The sequence below is a fragment of the Ammospiza nelsoni genome, chromosome 9 (genome assembly GCF_027579445.1).
Source record: "Ammospiza nelsoni isolate bAmmNel1 chromosome 9, bAmmNel1.pri, whole genome shotgun sequence".
Taxonomy (NCBI): Eukaryota; Metazoa; Chordata; class Aves; order Passeriformes; family Passerellidae; genus Ammospiza; species Ammospiza nelsoni.
Genome location: NC_080641.1, coordinates 10,133,968 through 10,154,292, shown reverse-complemented (window position 1 = coordinate 10,154,292; position 20,325 = coordinate 10,133,968). Strand labels below are relative to the sequence as shown.

The window sequence follows — 20,325 nt, the reverse complement described above, 5'->3', positions numbered from 1 at the left end:
CAAAAAATTGTTCCAAAAGGGAGCACATACCTGCATGCCTGTATATCTGAACTTCCAAAAAAAATTAAAAAGCTGTCTTAAAAAGAAGAGGATGATTTTGTGTGTGTCTAAATATCTTGTGCTGTTTCAGCAGTTTGAATGTCTTCTCTCCCCAGTGCCTGGGAGATTGCAAGGGAAGTAAGTGCCGGACTGCAGGGACTGAGTGTGAAGATGCTTCTTTGTTAATTAATGAGGTTTTGATCCATTCTGACTATTCTGCTTTCTTAGGAGCTGGAGCACCAGAGAGGAGCCCTTATGAATGAAATCCAAGCTGCCAAAAACTCTTGGTTTAGCAAAACGCTGAACTCTATCAAAACGGCCACAGGCACACAGGCACCGCCGCCGCCGCAGCCGCCGGTGCCTCCCAGAGAGGGCAGCACATAGTCCAGCCACGGCCGGCCCCAGAGCACAAAGAACAACACAAACCTGGGAGGATTCTTCCACTGGTCTCTCCTCCTGGGCAAAGGACAACGAGGCAGGAGTGCAGGCTTGAAGTGAAATTCTTCAGTGTTCTTCATTCATTTTCTGATGTGACCCTTTTTCAAAGGGGGGAAAAAAAGTCCTGGTTTATGTTGAGTTCCTACTTCCCATACTGCCTTGCTGAAAGCCACGTTCTGATACCTTCATACTTTTACACTTTATTTTATATGACTAGATGTTAAATAAATATTTCAAAACTAGGTCTTTAATACACATCTAATTTGAAATTATTATTGTCTTGCATAGAAGCTTTTTCTTCTGGAGGAAGAGAGAGAATGGAAAATGTACAGTACTGCAGAATAATCTCTCCCTAGAAAGCACAGTGTAAGACATTGAGGATAACTTAGGCCCTGGGACCATCTCAGAAGTTTATCCCAGCAACTGCATCCTGCAGAGAAGCACTTTTTGTAAAGCTTAGGCCATAGCAAAGGTAGGCTTGTGCTCTCCTGGCACAATTGCTATGAGCTTCCCTTACAACTCCTTCCTTTGGATTGGTTTTTCTTCAAAAATACAAGTAGTGCAGTTTTTGTAACACCGTTGTTTAAAAGCTATTTACAGCCCAACTGGAATTTAACTAAAGTTCCCTAGTTCCCTTTTTTAAATTCATGTTTATATTAAGAATTCCAAGGAACAATTCCTTCCACTGGGATACAGGGAGAACCATTTTGACACTTATTTGATGTTTTTGCTGAGAAGCAGAGCAGAGAACTTGCATGGTTTTGACCTTTTGTAAATCCTGTGCAATAAAGGGTAGGTTTTGTGAATAAAAGTAACGAAAACTCTGCCCTGGGTCTATATTCAGATTCCAAATTTGACACAGAAATGAGGTATCAAATAAAACACCCAAGAGGCTTGTGCTGCACTGATGAATAAAATACCATAGAAATGAGATCTGTTTGCTAGAAGTGTTTGGCTAGGAAACACTTTGTTGGTATTATTATTTTTATAAAAACAAGCATTTTCAAGTGGAATACAAGCCCTAGACTTTCCTGTGGGGGTAGACTTCTCTGGTGATTCCCAGACCTGTCTGGTTGTTTTATATCTCTTAAGGTAAGAAAGTTCAAAAGCATTTGTTTTGACTAAACATAAAGTGTTCATAGAAATACTTATTTCATGGAAAATTAAACTATTGCTTGAACTGATGGAATATTTTTTTAATCATACGTGTCATGTCTCAAGATGGTCTTGCAGGTAAATGTCATTGCTGGACTAAATGTTGTGTATTAATTGTTTCATTTACAATATTTTTCCAGGGACACTAGTTCTGTTTTGATCCTTTTTTTTTTTTTTTAATTCTAAGGAATGCCATACATTGTCAGTTTTGTACAATAAAATTTAATAATACCCATCTTGTGCTTTGTTGTCAAGCATAATTGTGAATTATTTTCGACAGGGTAGTACTAATTTAATGTTACCAGTGCCAAAGGAAAAATTCCAAAAGGCAGTCAGCTGATAGAAGTCAAGATCAAAATATAATCACCATCCTGACACAATTCTCTCTTCTAAGAATAAGGGGTTAAAAACTTTAATATTTTAAAATGTACCTTCAAGACAGTGATTATCTGTAATTATTATTACAGTGAGGAACAAAAGGGGAAAAAATAGAAGGTGTTTCTTTTGCAAATGTTATCAAAGGTCTTTTTCCCTTGTCACTGTCTTGCTCATAATATTTGCATAAATGTTTCCATTCTCTCAACTGACTAAACCAATGTTAGTCATTCACTTACCAGCTCTGTTTCACATTCAGAATGTGAATCTGAATTAATAATAAATCTGAAGTGACATTTAAGGAGACCTGGTGAACATCTGATTGTTGCATTTGAGAGTACTGTGCCTATGAGGGAAACTGGTTATTTGACAAGTGTCTGAATTTCTCATTTCATTTATCTTAAATGATACTTACAAGTGGATTTAAAACCATGATTGGAAAAGTTCAGTAAGAATGAGTAAAGAAATGTGTTAGGCTGTGATTCCCTGAGCAGATGAGTTAAGAGCTCACTCCTGCTCACCCATTGTACAGTCCTGTCCCTTGTCCTTGTAGTACATACTGGAGATAATTAAAAACAACAACAAAAGAAGATGTGGGTGGATTTATCCCCCTACAGTTTATCTTTTGTCAAGTGAATGAGTTAAATCACCTCAAAGGGTCCAATGAGCAGATCATGGGAGTGGGACTCTCCAAATTCATCAAAAAGGAACTGGTAAATAAGGTCACCACTTTTCACAGAATGAGCTTTGGCACAACATCCATTTTCTCAGTGTAGCTGCTTTCTGACTTTGGAAGTTGAGCTTTTGCTACCTGCTAGCCATGATGAGTTCAAGCCCTTGTACAGGTGGAAGCTGGCTTACCTCACCCAAAGGAAGTTTCAGAAAGCAATGACCCTAAAGGCACTAAACAATTTCCACCTTCCAGCTGTAGATCCAAGGTAGCATTTGTAGCATTGGCATTTGGAAGATTAACATTTAGGTGGAAACTGCATCTTCTCAGCATATACTGAAAGAGTAAGAAAATAGCTCTATGGCATTATGTTGATAAATATTCAGAAGGAAGGAAAGGAGCAGGACTCCATGGTTAAACCAGGCAAGCTAAAATTCTATCTGCTGACGGGAGATGCTATTGGGAAATTTAGTTTCCTGCAAGAAAAGAGATCTCTTAGTGACAGAACCACCTACACACATATCCTTGGTGGATTTGTCACGGATAGCTAGCTTATTGCTCAGCTTTTCAGCAGAAAACATCATCAAGGTCTCACTGAAACTGTTGTTTCCATGTGGCACTGGAACAGCTAACATAGCTCCTAAGTCTGCAGTGATCAACCTTTTTTCCCTGAGTCTGTAGTAAACTATGTGTTCAGATCAAACTTTTATTGAAATTAATTAGAATTTTATAAATAGATATGTGGAACTAAAACCTATTTTTAAATTTTATTAAGAATGCACCATTCTGAAATAAAGTCTTTACTTTGATTAGGAACAAACCTCCAAAGAATATTTTTACTACAACTTTTATCTTGTTGGACTATAATCTCTTCCTGTGATGCCCAATATGGGGGGGGGGGGGGGGGGAAAGTCCTTCTTTTCACTTTAAAATGTTGGTTTTCCTTTGACTGTAACACTTTACAGGCTAAATGAAGCAAGGCTGATTTAGTTATGTGGTACTTTTGTGAACTAGTCTTGTATTATCTTTGTGAACCAAACTTAATATTCTAAAGTAATAGGACTTATTCCACTTAGTTTACATTTCTAAATGTACCTGGAGAGGAATAAAAAGAAAAAAATAAAATACCATGTGTAGAGAAGCCAAGAAACTGTGAAATCCCTGAGGTGCATCTGCATTAGGGTTTGGCAGAAACAGTCTCAGGAAAGGTGGTCAGCCATGAAATCAGTACTGCCAGTGGACAAACCCACCCTTGTCCCACCCATTAATGAGGATTTAATTGGCTACAGCTGAGTTACATTACTACAACTAAGTTAAAGTGTTTACACAGGTATGCAGTATTTTTTTCGTTGTTAGATGTTTTAAATGACTTCTCTTAGTTGGCCCTTGAAATTTCTTTGAAGATAAATGATCATCTCTGCTACTGTGTTAAGAACAACTTGAAATAAAGCCAGCCATTTACAAGGAGAGATGGAGATAAAAAATCAAGAATTGCAAGAGTTCAGCCCCTTCACAAAGCACGAAGTGCCCCATTGACTTCAGGGTCCTGATGCCACTCATTGACTGAAAGTTGTAGTTTAGGAGCAAATAAAAATCTCCATTTACTGGCACTAAAGTATCAACATTTGGCAGTCACATGCCATGCTTTCTCCACAGGATCAAGGTGGGGCTGTTCCCGTCCTTCTACTAAGTAGCTGCAGTGAAATCCATGAAACTACTTGTATGCATGGGAGAACTATAATCAGGTGATTTTCATTTACTCAGAGGATTTTCATTTACTGTTAGACTCAGGGATAATTGGCAACTACTGCCCCATCTCCTAAGCGTAAACACCTTGGCTTTGATACCAGAAGCACTCTTACCTTACAGTGCTGGTGTTCTTCCAGCTGCTGGAGAGAAAACCATAGTAAGTGTCATGTCTGATTGATTGTGAAGAGAGGGCAGAGGTGTTCCCTCAGCTCTGAGGGACTGCTGTGGCTGACAAGCACCCCCTGTCCCAGCTGGACCCTGCTGAAGGGGCTGCACCAGATGTGCAAACACAGAGGTTAAAACTAATTTATTTGTCACTCTATTGTGCTAATATCCTACTGGGAACTGTCCCATTAGCTCCTTCCAGGTAATAACACTAAGGGGAGACATGAAACACTCAAGTTTGGATCTCTCAGGTGTTAGGGGAGGTGGAGGTCACAGCAGCCTTTAGAACTGAGCTAATCCACAGGTGGCTTTTGGGAAATGCAAGGAATTTGCAACTGGATAAATAATGCTCAGCATTGATCAAGACCTGATCCGTCCCAGGTCAGCAGTCTACACAGTTTATTTCAGGATTGTGACTTAACACATACAGGCCAATTCTCCAGGAATACAGGGCTCTCCATTTCTCCTGGGTCCCAATGGCTTTGCTACTGAATGTATTTCATGCTATTTTTACCTGAAAAACAAAAAATGGGTACAGAATTAGGATATTACTTTTTATTATTTTCTTATTCTGGTGTGACTTGCTTTTATTTAACCTGTAAAGGAATATATATGTATCTTTGGAGAACTATATCTTGCATATAGAATAATATATAAGAAACAGAATGACAAGGGGATAAATACATCAAAAGGATTTGGTGTCATAAATTTCATTTGATACCACCAGAATCCTGGGCTGTACTAATTTCCTTACAGTTTCTCTTATTTTTGTATTTTATATAATACATGGATGGTACTACCAATGCAAACCACAGCAGATGTTCCCAGATTTTTCTTCAGATCTCAATTCCTGCCTTTCAGTAACCCCTGGGTTTGCAATTCTGCTATAGCACCCTTGAAAGCTGTGCCAGGAGCTCTCTTGAGCTTTAGGAACTCTTGCTTTCCCATGGAAGAAGATGCTCTGGCTTCTTTGAACTGGGAAAAGATGACAGATGAATGCAGAAAATTTCTAATCAAGCATAATCATCTCCCTCTGTGTCTGCCATTAAGTTGGATTCGCTCCAGCAGACTGAAAACAGAGCAGCTCCAAAGCTCTGACTCCATGACAATGAAGTTTTCCAACTGAGAACCATTCAGTACTACCACTACTTGGGTAACACATCCATGTATTACATAAAGTGCAAAATGGAAATATAAGTGTAATGCTTGTTATTAAAAGTGCAATTCAATGTACCTGGTCACAACAAATGTTTACTTTTTTAATTGTTACAGAATTGTTCAGATCAGTACCTTGTTATCATTGTGTGAACGACGCCTTGTAAAATAAATGGAAATGGAAAACGACTTGGGGATAAGGTGCTTATTTTCCTAAGCCATTTACTTAAGCAGCAGCTTAAATGTGTTTGCAGGAAGAAGCAGCTGCTGTGTCAGGTTTTCTGACGCAGTTCTCAGCAGCAGCTCTGCTGCAACAGGGCACAGTGACTTGGCAGCTTGGCAGTCCAAAGGGGGTGCATGCTGATTCCAGCCTGTTCTTAGGATAATGTCCCTGTTCACAGGGAGCTGTGCCTGAGAGCTGAGGGCTCACTGCTCCTCACCCAGCAGAGAGGTGTCCAGCACAAAGAATGCTTCTCCTAAAGGTTGGTGACACACAGCAGTGAGATAATAATTGTTGTTAAGGATTTCGTGCTTCCCTGGAGTACACAAGCCTTGAGGTGCCTGCAGAAGAGACACAGGGGGAAGAAGGAAACAGCAAGAAATTGGCAAGTGATTACTGAGAGAGGGCAGGGCTGAACTAGAACAGCACAGAGCAGAATGTGCCGCAGTCAAAAGTATCCAAATGCTTTATAAAACCATTTTTCCATGTGAGCAACTGCTGCAGGATTTCTTTTCCATTAACTGAGAAGAACTGCTGTTGTTCCCAGATAAGAGCAAAAGCACACAGCACTTGAGGGGAAGATAAGGCAAAGAGGGACAAAGGCTGAAGATTAAATTTACCAGCCATAACATTTTGTGTGGATTTACCTCCACATCAGTATCCAAAGTGTTAGTCAGGACAGCAGGCAGCATCCAGATGCTGCTGCAGCTTTCCGCAAAGGAGAGCTATGTGGAGCTTGTTTTTACATGACAAGAGTGACAACTCTTCCACATGGAAGCTGCCACTCAAGGGGAAGTGCCATGTGTACAGAAATGCTCATCATTTAAGGAAACTAAATAAACACTTAAAAAAAAAAAAAACTTAAGGAAAAAAACAAATTACAGACTCACTTCAAATGCATTTCTACATTAACAAAAGCATTTCCTCCTCTAGCCAGAACTTAAATTAGAAAGGAATATCAATTTAAATGGTAAAAATAAGAGCACTTGACCACGTATAAGACCACAACAATAATATAAGACCACAACTGAGTGTGGAGAAACTCAAATAGTAACTAAATTAAAAAACAAAAAAAATTTTCCTTCTCTCAGTTACTGCTACACAGAAAAAACATTATAAGAAAGTAGTTTGAATAAACAACTGTAGGGACACAGTTTGTGGTAATTGGGAGTGGGTTACAGATGTGGCAGCAGGTGAGCAGCACTGACAGCAATGAGCCATGGAGTGCCCAGCAACCACCAAAGGGAGCAGAGGGCACTCAGGTGCAGTGCATCAACAGGCTGGGCTAAAGAACAAGAAGGGAGATGCTTGCAGCCCTCTGAAGTGATATGATGTTATTCTGTATGGGCAGATGCTTGAAGTCTTCTAATGAGGTGAGGTGTTACTCTGTGTGGGCAAATGCTTAAAACCTTCTGAAATTGTATGGCAATACTCTGTGTATCCTGGCTGCCTCAGCTGTAACATAGACTGTGACAAGCAACTGCCCTTGATCAATTTAAAAAAATGCCCTAAAAGTAAATTCCAGCTGGCCATACTGTATTTCGGATAACATCAACTATCTTGTCTCCAAATTCCTGAAGATGGTTAGGCTTATGCATAGTCCCATAGAAATTCAGAATACCCACAGTTCATTTTGCAGATTCTTTCTCCACTGCAGATCCAGAAGCACTGCAGCAGAGGGTTATAAGAAACACCTCAGTTCAACAGCTGTTAAAACCACTTTGGGGAATGCCAACTTGAACATAAATCTTTGGCATCAGGGCTTCTATGAATTCATTTTCATCAAATTTCTTCTCCCTTCCCTACCTCTACGGATCTCTTTACAGAGGAGTTCCTGGGCGTTCACTTTAGAAGAGACAAAAACCCAGACCCTAAGCCCACGTACCAGCAAATGAGCTGGCATTCCTCAGTTTGGTAAAACAGGTGTTATCAAACTGGCATCTTATTCTGGAGAAACTGACTTTTTCAGCACTGAAGGGCTCTGTTCTGCCTTGGAGCACACTGTCTATAAAGGACATCTGGGGGCAAACACTGTCCCCTCTACATTCCTGCTGAGGGAAAGAATGCTATTGCCTTAATGTTTTCCTCCAGGGACATTTTAATGCCCAGGGGGGCTATAGAAATTATTTTTTTGGTGCTCACTGAGCTGATTTAGTAACAGTGTAAACAGTCATGTTTTTCTTTTGATGAGGAAAATGCTTAGAAGAGAATTTTGGTAGCATTGCACCAGCATGTTTTTACATGCATATCGCCAAACGCTCTGTAAATAAAAGCTATATTTTCCTTGCAAATGGTTTGATAACCAAGTCTCTTACTCATAAAGTCACTCCCAGAGTACACATTGTGACATTACAGGTCAGGAACAATTTCCCAACAGCAATTTACTCTCTGGGTTTGTTGTAGAAAGCTTATTATGTATTTGTTCTGGGGGGCCTCCCTCTGCAGTGGTGAGTGTTGAGGGCACCGTGCCATCCATCCAACTTCTGCTGGATTTGGTTGTTTTTTAATTGATGAAATCTTAGAACTTAAGCTTAAACCTTGCTGGAATTGATCTTGAAGGTCTTTTTCTACCGTAATGAAAATGAGGAGCAGACACAGAACAGGGCACTTAGTTTATAAGCCCATCTTCCTTTAAAGGCCGTGGACAGAGGTTTCTCCCACTTTGATCACCATTTACCTCCACCACATGAGTCTGATACTCTTTTCCCGAAGAAGGAAAACAACACTTTATTTTGCAAATTTAATCTACGACCTTGATAGCCACGAGCTCGGGGGCACCTGCTGTAAAAATGAAGGGGAGATTTTTGATGGCCAAACTAAAACCCAGCCCGTGCCTGCCTCAGTCGCCCCTCACACAGAGCAGTCCGGGAGGCGGGGAAGCGCCTGATCCCGCCCGTCCCTCAGAGCCCGGCGGGTGGGAAAACTGATCCTGCCCGTTCCTCAGGGCTCGGTCGGGGAAGAAGATCCCGGTCCCGCCCGTTCGTCAGAGCCCAGGGCGGGGAGAGAAGCTCCTGGTCCCGCCCGTCCCTCAGGGCTCGGCTGGCGGTGAAGCTCCCGGTGCCGCCCATCCCTCAGCCCGGCACGGGGAGAAGCTCCCGGTGCCGCCCGTCCCTCAGAGCCCAGGGCGGGGGGAGAAGCTCCCGGTCCCGCCTCCTCAGAGCCGGAGCGGGCGGGGCCCGGCCCGCGCGTCACTTCCCGCGGCCGGAAGGTTCCAGAGGTTCCGCGGGGAGCCGCCATGGCCGTGGCGCGGGAGGAGGTGAGGCGATTCCCGGCTTTGCTCCCCGGGCGCAGGCGGGGTCCGGGGCGAGGGGCAGCGGTGGGGTCCCGGCTGGGAGGCGGGAGCCGTCAGTCCCCGCGTTCGCTGAGGGCTGTGGAGGTCTCCCCTTGCGGCGGTGCGTGTTGAGGGAGCTGTGCCATCCGCCCAGGTTCTGTTGGTTTCTGCTGGATTTTAATGTATGAAGAGTTAAGAACTGAAAGCTTAAACCTTGTCTGAATTGATGGTCTTGGAGGTCTTTTCCGGTCTTAGGCTCTGAGATGGCCGTGGTTGAGCAGGGGAGTTGCACCCTTCCAGCCCGACCCATTCTGCGAATTAGGATTTTATGGTTGTACATATCCACAGGAGTGGACAGGGGGTGAGGAAGGGACGATTCCGTGCTTAAATGATTGTAGTGGGAAACTAAACTACTGACCTGATAAAGCTGAAATTCCAGCATCTGGAATACGTGAAATTGTCATAAAAATTTGCGAGCCCTGAGCACAAAGAAAGTTTCTAATGTATACGTGCGATTCTTTGTTTTTGAACCAGTTGCAGAAAGATTTGGAAGAGGTTAAAGAGCTGCTCACGAAAGCCACTAGGAAGCGGGTGCGTGATGTCCTTGCGGCAGAGAAACAAAAGCTGGAGCTGGAAATCAAGAGTCAGCCTCCACCGAAGCCAAAAGATGTGACAGAGGAAGAAAAGTCATCACTGGGAGGGTACACAGTGAAAATAAACAATTATGGTAAGATTATTTTTCTGGAGCTCCAGCATCTCTCTGAAGAGATGGCAGGGTGGCATTACTGGGAGTTAGAGTTGCCACTTAGCATCATAGTGACGCCTTAATTGCTTATTCCACATCTCCAGTGTTTATTCCACACTGGAGACCCCACTTTAAAAGCGACCAGATGTTTACTTGCCATCTGAACTCCGATGTGTATTGATCATGTTTGTGTGATAGTGTTTGGTGGGATGCATTAAGTATCCTTGCTGTACCAGCTGGTATTTTTCCATTGCTTAGTGTTTAGCAGGAATATAAGAGTAAGCTTTGGCTTCTCTGTTCCCCATGTAGGTGAGAGGAGAGGGAATTGCTCAAGATGCAGGGAGTAGGGGAAGAATTGGGTCAAGGAAACTGCAGCAGGAGCAAACAGCTGGCTTGACTCCCCCTGCACAGCCCGGTTTGCTCTCTTTTGACCTGAGCTGATACGTGGGTTTTCTCAGAATTTGCAGGGATTAGGGAGCAGGGCTACATGGGGGGACCTCCCTTTGCTCTCAAGTTATTCCTGAATAATTCATGTTTTCCTTTTATCACTCTGAAAATTGCTTCAGTAGGGAAAAGACCCTAGTTGTTCTAGGGGGCTTTGTGGGGGAATTTGGAGTGCATGAAGCTTATGGAGGAAAGGAAGAACTTAATCCCTTTTTTTCACTTCCAGGTTGGGATCAGTCAGATAAGTTTGTTAAGATTTACATCTCTTTAAATGGTGTCCAGAAGCTTCCAGCTGAGAATGTGCAGGTGAATTTCACAGAGAGGTGAGTTCATCTTGTAGCACAACAAGAACATTGAAATGCAGGAGTGTTGGATTAGCCTTTTTTTGCTCCACTCCTTTTTTTCTTTTTTTAAACTTCAGTTGTGTTAGCTTTTAGTGGCATTTGAGGGTATCGGGGTGTTTTCATTTTACAAGTGCACCTCACCATGCTTGACAGGGCACATAGTGTTAGCCCTGGGTATTTGTGGTGATAGAACTGAGGTGTACATTAAGGAAATCTGGTGTTCAAAGTTTGTAGATAGAAAGGATCCTAAAGATTTTGATTTGTTGTGAGTCTTTTAATTTCTCTGTTAAAATTGAACTGAAGATTTTGAGAGGCCTGGGAATAAAGTAATTCAAGCCTGTTGGCCTGCTTTCCCAAGAAGTACTCTACTTTCCTAAGAAAATAGGAAATAATAGCCTGCTAAACGGTTTTCAGACAATGTAATGATTGGAATATTTGTGCCCTTTCCTCCCTCCACTTCCTGGATCCAGGTCATTTGATCTGCTAGTGAAGAATCTGAATGGGAAGAACTACACCATGACCTTCAACAACCTCCTGAAGCCCATCTCAGTGGAAGGCAGCTCTAGAAAGGTCAGTGCACCTTGTCTGTTACTGAGGGCCCTCACAGAGTATCCTGTTCGTTGCCTGGCTTGTGCAGGAGACTCCATTCTCATGTTCAGTGCCTCCCTTCTGTTGCTAAGTCTCTGCACTGTGAACATGAGTCTTTCTAATCTGTGATTGTCATAACTGCAGAATTAGTCTCTGGAATCCTATTTCAGGAGATCATGTCTGGATATTTAATAGCTCACCAACAGGATTTCAGAAATAATTAAGCAGAAAGTACCACCAAGTGTTCACTTGCATCTTTGTGCTTTTAAATACCCCTGAGAAATTCTTTGCGATTTTAGGAGATTTGTCAGCAGACTGAAATCTTGGGAAGCTTAAATAGGCTTAATTCCCAAAGCCAACTGTGGAACCTGCTCTGCCTTAGTAAGGGTGTGTTGCTCCAGAACTCAACACTGGTGTGGTGGTTAACCCTAGCAGGATGTTAATTTTATAAGGGAAAAATTAACTCTATCCTTGCCAAAACCAGGACATCTGGTAACATTGTACTGCTGCTGGCTTGTGATATCTGTACTCTGTTGCTTGTGGCACCTTCCCAGGCTGAGGTGTGTCACATACCTCCTGTGAGTTCTGTGTTGTGCTTGGTGACATCAGATGTGAAGAGCTACTGGTTCAATTGCAAATTGGCCTAAAATGAGCACAGAGTGAAACTAAACCAGCTGAAATAAACAAGAGTGATGCTCTGGTGATTTTTAATACAGTATGAAAGCCAGCAGTGGTCATGTACTTGTTTAGCCAAGCTAAAGCTGCAGTAGACCCTTGGCAGGCAGGAGTTCTTTGTGAAATTTAGGTCAGGGTTGCAAGTCAACAGGCTTTGTAACTTGCAGACATGTTGCAAGATTAAGCAATACGCTAAAACTAGTTTCTTGTCCTTGGAGAAATAAATTGGAGGAGCCTCTACCTCAACTTGGCATGCTTGGAGAAGTCTAGAAAAAGTAGTCACTCTTTACCAGGCAGTCCTGGGTGCTTGTGCATCCTTCAAATCACTGAACTGTGTTCCTGCTGCACATAATGTTCTTCTGTATTGGTACTGTAAGACTGTACTAGTATTATATTAACCGCATATATAAATTGTCTACAGTGGAGGTAATGCTCTGTACCCTGAGGCTGAGTACATGCTATAAGTTTATATGATACATAATGATGGATAGCTGAGAGAAGTGTTTCAGGAATTTGTGAGTGTGGAAGAGGCTTATGTTACAAGCTGACTTTACTCATTGTGACCGGCATCCTTTTATGAAGCATTCTGAGTTCATGCCTTGCTGTTTTTCACCATACAGATAAAGACAGACATGATCCTTGTCATGTGTAAGAAGAAGCGGGAGGAAAAATGGGATTGTCTCACTCAAGTGGAAAAAGAAAGCAAAGAGAAAGAGTAAGTGTCTTTTCAACCCTCCATCTTGTTTTTCATTTCCTGTTCTCTGTGTTGTTTTAGAACTGTTGGGAGAGATCTGTACTGATCTCTCACTACAGCTGTTCTGAGGATTGGTGGTCTGGGGGACAGGCCCTGAGATGTTGGAGGATTGTTAGGTTGGGATTTCTTTTGATATTTGTAGAATTGCAAGTGGAAGAAATTAGACTTTTGAGTAGCTGCCATTCCTCCACTGTTCTATTGCTAATGATGAAGGCTGCATCATAGGACATGTGATTGGGAAGCTCTGCAGTGAGAATTCTAAAGGGAATCAACCAATGAAAGATTCATTTGCATTTTGATGGCAGCATTGATTGAAAAATTGACATTAGTGAGGGGACTGTTTTTAGATCAAGTGTGTATTATATAGAAATACATGGGTAGATCCCCTGCAGCTCTACTGGTCAAAATCATTATTGTCACCTGTGTGTGAAGTGCCTGCACAAAAATCCCAGCATCAGCATGCCATTGGCAAAGCAGGTCTTACTTAGATGGTTTCCCAAAGTCTCAAGCCAGTTTGTAATACTTCAAATGCTTGGGAGCAGCAGGCAGCTTAGACATACACAGGTATGAGGGTGATAAATGACAGCAGGGAATACCTGGGGACAAGAGACTTTATAAAATATATATATGTATATCATAAAATGATTTAATGTTATTTTACATGTACAGACACCTTGAAAATGAGAACACTTTTGAGAATTTTGTCCCTGCCAACAACAATTCATTTTGTGCATGTTTTTAGGGTGATTTGCTAAAACTGATCAGGCATAAGTACCTGAATTTAGGGCAAAACAGCCTTCTCCACTCAAATGGCATCACAGGAGATTTAAGAGGAAGTGACTTGATAATTAATGTAGTGTTCTGGAGGGACAGGGTCACTTTGTTAACCCTGTATCTTGTGCAGAGAATTCCCAAAGATTTACTGTTTGTCAAATGAGCGGCTCCAGAAATGCTGCTCCCCAGCAGGGTCTGTGCAGCCGATGGTTAGCCCTGAGCATGAGGAAACTGCTCCCTCTGCTGATCTGTTTTCATCTGCTGTGGTTTTGAGCTGGACTGCACTAGGACTACCTACAGGATTTTGGAAAATGGGATAGGGAGGGCATTATTTATAGTCGGGTCATACAGGCCACATCCTCCACGGTGCTGACTGCAGGTGGCACTGTTCATCACCGGAGAAAATTGCTTTGAAATGCATTGTGTTAAGTCAGTTAACCTCTGGAGATCAGCTGAAAAATGGGAAGCAGAAAAAAGCCTTTTGGGTTGTGAATGTGCTTGATGTGGTCATTTCTCCATTTTTATTCACCTGTCACGTAACACAAGGCATGTATTGGCACTCTCTCTGTCTATTATATTTCACTTCTGCTTCTTGTAGTTAATTTTGGGAGTGCTTCCAGGGTCATGTTTATTGCAAAATGCTTCACACCAAAATACTGTCCCACCCCATGGGACACCTCTAGGTATACTCTACTCAGCTTGCCCTTGGTTTAAGGGTGTTTCTTAGGATTCTTCCTGTTTGGAAGCCGACTGAGACTGCCGTGATCTAAAGACTCTGCCAAAGCAAAAGTCCCGTTCCCAGGATGTTTCAAACAAACATCAGCCTTCCTTTTGTTGGGTATTCCTGACCTTCTCACGTATCTGTCTTGCAGGAAGGCTGCCTATGACACTGCAGATCCTAGTGAAGGGCTTATGAACATTTTAAAGAAGATGTATGCGGAAGGGGACGATGAGATGAAGCGCACCATCAATAAGGCCTGGGTTGAAAGCAGAGAAAAGCAGTACAAAGGGGACATACCAATGGATATCTGAAAGCACTCTAAGGGCCGCCTTAAAACTGATCTTCCATGTGAGACACGCTGTGCTGCAAAGATCATCGTTTACATAACCTTCTTCCAAGCAAAGACAGTCATTTTCCATTTCAGGTTGGAGAAAATATTTAAATAAAATAGCTTATAAAGCATTTCCATCAGTCAAGTGGTTCAGCATTTCCTGAGGAGTGAAGCATAGGGATATATCCAAAGCCTCTCAGAGGAGTGGGGAGTGCTGTGAGACTGAGAACAGAATGTAGAAGTAAAGGAATCTTAAACTAGGATGGGTCAAGGCCTCTGTTGCCAGTGGCAGCTGGACGCATGTGGTTGCTGGGGCTAGTGTCATGCTCACTTCACAGGGTGTAGCTTTCTGATTAAAAATGGGAAAGTGCTGAACTATAAAGCATGTCACAAAGGGAGAACTGCTGAAGAAAGCAGAAATCTAAGCATTTGATAGTTAAGCAGAAACAGTATGGTGTTAATCCTGTGGTATTGAAATTTAATGATTACTCTCAGAAACTATTTCTGCCTAGTTACTATTACTATGAATTTTGGAAATCAAAGTGCTTGGGCTAGCTGTGAGCCCATCTCTGAGATGGCATCAGTCAGGATGCAGTCTGCAGCCATCAGCAGGAGACCAGAGACAGGGAGCTTGCCCTGGCTCCAGCAGTGAACAGTAGGAAACAAGGGATGAGCTCCACTTTCTCCATCAACTTTGAAAGGGTTTTAAGGTAAGAGAGTAAGTATATTAAGATGGCTTATACTCCAAAGTATAACTCAGCTGGGTGTGATGGGTTGCTGTCAGTTTCCTGCTAGTGGTATTTGGCCTTTTCATTGCCACCTCTCAGCCCCTGCTGGGGAGGACATAGCAGCCACTGCCCTCCCTTTACTGCAGTGCTTTGAAGAAGAGTACAGGGCAAACATGACCTTAGCAGCAAGCCTGTTACTAACTGTGTCCTTCTTGCCTCCTTCTCATGTGTCTCCCAAGGACAGATTTGTTGTTACCTGTGAATTAAGGAAGCCATTACTCTCCTGTTAGGGTCTGGACTAGGGCTTCCTTGCCACCTTGTTCTTGAAGCATGGGACTGAGCACTGCACTATGAACAGGAGAAATACCAGCACAGTGTAGTTTGTAACAGGTCCTTTAGCCATGTTGTCTGCTAGTTAATACACGTATATATTGAATTAGCATAGCAAGAGTATCTAAACTTGAGGCTGTGTTTTATTTCCACTCTGTGCTTGCCCTTGTTCACAGCAGAATACCACTTTGTCCTGTTGTGCAGTTTTACTGATGCTTTTACCCAAATTACCATGATGAACTTACTTACTGATGGCAACAAAAAAAATTGCTTAAACAAGCCTTGTGCTGTATGTCTTTATTTCTAATATTGCCCATACCACAAACCTCAGCTTAGTTCTGCAACCATCACATAGTGATTTTTTTCTCACAATCAAACTGCCTCTGACACACACCAGTTCAGTGCAGTTGTGCTGCTGCTTGTCAGCTGATACCAACTGTAATCCAGCGAGTTTAATGAATCAGCACAACTCCTCTTTCCCTTATTAGTTTGACATTGATGCTGGGCTCTGAGGCAGGACAGTCTTGCTTTAATTACCCACACAAATGAGCCTGGTTTGTTTCATCTGCCTGACTGCACACGCACGTGCAGATCATTACCACATGGCTCTCTGTACACCGGACATCTGAGCGTGGTCAGCAAAGTGGCGGAAAACAATTCTGCTGAGCCTCCAGCGCCGCTTCACACCGCGCGGGCGGGACGTGAGCACACAGCGGTTGCGGATCCTCACGGGGCAGCTGTCCCGCAGCAGGGCAGCAATCTCCTTGTCGGCCACTTCCTAAAACACAAGACCAGAACACAAAAGTTTAGCTGTGTTCCCTGGGAGCTAGAGAGGCCTTACTCCCAGACCTCACAATCCAGCTGTTGACTAAATTTCTCTACCACCTCATAAATAACCTTTGCTATTTAATTGGGACCTTCCACCTCACTCAGCCCACCCTTTCTGGGCATTCCAACAGTGAATATTAACTGATCCACATGGAGACCCCCAAATTAATCTATTACACAGATAGAACAATTTCAAGCCACTAATTTTAACCTGTCAGATCAGCTTGTCTGTCCCTGTTGCAGGGTGGGCTAGCCCTCTAAGAGACCCAAGAATTAACCTTACTACAGACTGAATAACCTCAAGCCAGGAATGAGAGTTAGTCAAAAACACATTTGGCTTTCTCCTTGTTGCACAGTAGGTTAGTCCTTTCAGATGAGCTGAATTTAAATATATGTTGTTTATTAACTGCCTGCTGAGGTAGCATGCTAGGATTTCAGTAAAAGGGATTTTTGGAAGGTGTTACAGGATCTTCTTTTGGGGCTTTTTTCTGTATTGGTTTTGCCTTGTAAGGACATCCAGCACCAGTCAGACTTGCCCAAGAATGGTGAGGTCAATACATAAAAGCAAATTCATACACTTTCTCTCCCAGGATGTGCAAGTATCACAGCCAGATCAAATACAGGAATAATCCAATACGTGCAAATTTTTTTGGTGCTTAATAAGGCAGGCTGAGAGCAGGGCAGTCCATTTCTAAGAAACTTTTAACACCCAGATCTGATGCAGGTTTCATATGCCGGTAGATCAGGCAAGCAAAAATCTAGGGTTTCTTATCCTGAATTATTGGAAATAAAGAAAATAGGTTTGAGACTGTGTGTGGGGGGAGGAAATGTGACTTTACTGTATTTAGTGTTACATATGCTGCTTCCACAAGCACTGCTTTCAAAACACCCCAAACCCAATGCACACAACCTCCTGTCAGGTGAACGTGCTCTTGTTGTAAACACCCCCAGAAGGTTGAAGTCACTATGGAATATAACATGATTCTGTGCTTGTGAGCTGGGAAACACAACATCTGTGAGCTGGGACAGCCGTTTAGCTCTATAAAGTGACTGCCGTGGCCCTGAGCACACCAGAGCAGCAGGAGCCACGTGTGGCTGGGTGCAGGCAGCCGGCAGTACCTGCAGCTCCTTGGGGAGGATGGAGTTCTTGCGGATGGCGTTGATCCGCAGCCTCTCATCTGCGTACTCATAGGCCATCTTCCTTCTCTTGACGTCCCGCAGCATCCTCCAGTCCACGTAGTAGCTCCGCACCTGCCTTGGGCAGGACAAGGGGAGAACCTGATTGAAAAAATAAACTTTGTGATACCTGCCTGTTGCACGTAGTCTACCCTAGTCAAGGATGAATTGTTATTTCCATAAAGCATGGAATATACAGAGTTGGAAGGGACTGATGAATATTGAGTTCAATGCCTGGCCCCCACAATCCCAACATGTGTCTGAAGTGTTGCCCAAACAGCCTTTGAGCTCTGGCAGCCTTGGGGCCATCACCACTCTCTGGGGAGCCTGTCCCAGTGCCCGGCCACCTGCATGGGGAAAACCTTTCGCTAATATCCAGCCTAACCCTCCCCTGACACAGCTCCAGCCGCTCCCTCGGCTCCTGTGTGCCAGCATCGTTAAACTCCTGGATCACACGTTACACTTCCTACACATCATCGCTGTCTACGTCTCCCTCACGAGGGGCAGCACCGATCTTTGCTCTCTCTGACGAGAAACAGATTAGCTTTCACACTTTCCGGATTCCATACTGCATTAGTATATAACTCTGAACGTCATATAAAGAGTTAGCAAGTTCTCGTCACAAAAAAACAGAAGTTACACCGAACGCTACATAACCCCGGACCCGCGATGTGCCCGCGCCGCGGGGACAGGGCCGAGCCCGCAGCGGTCAAACACTGCCCGCATCTCCCCTGCCCGCTCCCCGGCGCCTCGGCCGGGCAGACAGGATCCCAGAGAGACGCGAGGAAGCAGGGTGAGAGGAACGGAGGGGAGCGAGTGGGTCTGACCTGCCGAGCCGCCCTCAGCGCCCAGCACAGCGCGGCCGCCGCCATCTTGTCGCTGCCCCGCGCGTGCGCGCAGCCAGGGCAGGGCCCGCCCTCAGGCCGCCCCTCGGGCCGCTCCCGGCTCCTCCCAGTGCTGCGTTCCCAAAGTGCTTTCCCTGGTTTTTTTAACCCCCTGCGGCTGGAATTGCCATAAGAACCCCAGCCGCACTTCAGGGCTGTGCTCTGTGTATATCTCAGAGCTGCTGTCAGGGCTCGCTGGCACCTCCCCTCATTAAAGGCAGCTGGATCTGCCACAGAAACATCGGAGTCCGGCATTGGGTGCAGCAGGGTTATCCCGGGCTGAAGGGGAGCAGCTGGGAAAGTGACAGGGAAATTGTCCCAGCAGCAAAATTGACTCAAAGGCATCGCCCCGCTGTTGTGGGGTCCCTGTCTGTGAGCCCATCGTCCATAAGCGTCCTGACCGCTTGTCCTGCTGGGGACACGCAGCTCTGGGCTAGCTCTGTTCCTTAAGGATGTCTTTTGCTTGTTTATCACCTAGGACTGTTCCTAAATTCTTAGGTTTATACCTGTGGCTTGCAAGGAATTTTTCTCCTGGTGGGTTTTGAGTTGTAGAGTATTCTGAATTGGAAGGGAGCCATAAAGGTCATCGAACTAAGCTTCTGGCCCTGCACAGGACAACTCCGAGAATTTCACTATGTGCCCGAGAGTGTTGTTCAAACTTTTGTTAATATCCAAACCTGAATAATCATAACCCCAAACAGAAAAAAACAAATGGGAAATTCCACTTCCATTGTTCTTGGGAGAACACTGTCCTCTTCCACTGACTGGGACTTCACTTAGGCAGCATTTAAAATATGTATATTTCCTGATTTCAGGGAGAACACACATCACAGTTTTGATATTGAATTCATAGTTTTCTGTTTGTATCAGCTCATTAGCTACATTCAAAAAGTCATTTGAGAAAGCTGGTTCTCTCAGTTTGCCAACCTTCTTGCTCTGTGTGTGCTAGTTGTTTTACTTATATGTTTGGTAAATTATACTGGCCCAGAACTGTATAATAATCTGGAAGAAGTAGCTAGGTTGGCTGGCTAATCAAATTTTATTATCCATGCTACAGTCAGGAGCTTTCCTAGGTGCTTACTGTGGAAGCTTTCTGCTGTTTGCAAGGAGAGAATTTCAAGCTTTGTTCTCTGTAATTGTCTGTAACTTGCTATTTTTTCAGATGGTAAAATTAATTGGTATATATATCAGCAGAGCAGGTACAAGAGATGTGATCAAAGGGGATTTGAATGTTACAGCATGCATTCTTTTCTACAATATTTTGTATATTCTGTATATATTAATATATAATATTTTATATATATCTGTATATTTTGTACATACCTGTTTTGTGTTTTTTAGATGGTCCAGATGCAGGAGGAATGGGTGAGAATGCAAAGGAGAACTACTTCTTCAGCCAGGGCTGACTCCATCATTGCTCAACAGCATCACCTGTGTGATTGGCACTTCCCCAGCTGAGACTGGCAAGGATTAATGATGGATGTTGATATTCCTCAGGTTGCTGCCATCTTCAGCTCCCTCAGCACAGCTTCTGGTTGCAGTAAATCAAAGGAACTGTTTAGAATCTGAGGGTTTGGCAGCTAAAAACTGGCTCAGTAATGTACCTTGTTAAATAACCGTGTGGGTAGTTCTTGAGGGATTTTTGAAAGTATTGTGCTGAATAAATGTAGTGTTTAACTGCTGCTGAGTTTCTTTTTTTGTTTTTTTAATTTTTATTTTCTGATGTACTCCACCTGAATTCCTCATGATGAATATTACAAATGTGC

At 43.5% G+C, this 20,325-nt stretch overlaps 3 protein-coding genes across 10 annotated transcripts in view; 2 read left to right on the top strand and 1 right to left on the bottom strand.

Moving 5' to 3' along the window:
* The window catches only part of RABGAP1L (RAB GTPase activating protein 1 like), a 229,924-nt gene extending 223,989 nt beyond the window's left edge, over positions 1-5,935 (top strand). For all 8 annotated transcript variants that reach the window (XM_059478392.1, XM_059478391.1, XM_059478393.1 and 5 more), the window contains one exon: positions 268-5,935. In XM_059478392.1, coding sequence (XP_059334375.1) covers positions 268-423 — 156 coding nt within the window. In that variant the 3' untranslated portion in view covers positions 424-5,935. The remainder of the gene's footprint in view (positions 1-267) is intronic.
* Positions 5,936-9,000: 3,065 nt separating this feature from the next.
* Positions 9,001-14,744, top strand: CACYBP (calcyclin binding protein). The gene is made up of 6 exons (XM_059478821.1): positions 9,001-9,222; positions 9,772-9,964; positions 10,653-10,749; positions 11,241-11,340; positions 12,654-12,748; positions 14,434-14,744. The coding sequence occupies exons 1-6, from the start codon at positions 9,202-9,204 to the stop codon at positions 14,591-14,593; spliced, it is 666 nt and encodes a 221-aa protein (XP_059334804.1). The 5' UTR covers positions 9,001-9,201; the 3' UTR covers positions 14,594-14,744.
* Positions 14,745-15,953: 1,209 nt separating this feature from the next.
* Positions 15,954-18,615, bottom strand: MRPS14 (mitochondrial ribosomal protein S14). Its single transcript, XM_059478822.1, has 3 exons — positions 18,503-18,615; positions 17,619-17,777; positions 15,954-16,449 (listed from the first exon to the last, which is right to left on the bottom strand). The coding sequence occupies exons 1-3, from the start codon at positions 18,545-18,547 to the stop codon at positions 16,267-16,269; spliced, it is 387 nt and encodes a 128-aa protein (XP_059334805.1). The 5' UTR covers positions 18,548-18,615; the 3' UTR covers positions 15,954-16,266.
* Positions 18,616-20,325: the final 1,710 nt, after the last annotated feature.

Bases quoted from the DNA above. Each gene is read 5' to 3' on its own strand.
- CACYBP (XM_059478821.1), top strand. From the start codon at position 9,202: ATGGCCGTGGCGCGGGAGGAG. The intron at 10,750-11,240 runs GTGAGTTCATCT...TCCTGGATCCAG, and splicing joins CAGGTGAATTTCACAGAGAG to GTCATTTGATCTGCTAGTGA. The intron at 11,341-12,653 runs GTCAGTGCACCT...TTCACCATACAG, and splicing joins TGGAAGGCAGCTCTAGAAAG to ATAAAGACAGACATGATCCT.
- MRPS14 (XM_059478822.1), bottom strand. From the start codon at position 18,547: ATGGCGGCGGCCGCGCTGTGCTGGGCGCTGAGGGCGGCTCGGCAG. The intron at 17,778-18,502 runs GTCAGACCCACT...TTTTTCAATCAG, and splicing joins CGCTGAGGGCGGCTCGGCAG to GTTCTCCCCTTGTCCTGCCC. The intron at 16,450-17,618 runs GTACTGCCGGCT...CTTGTGTTTTAG, and splicing joins TCCTCCCCAAGGAGCTGCAG to GAAGTGGCCGACAAGGAGAT.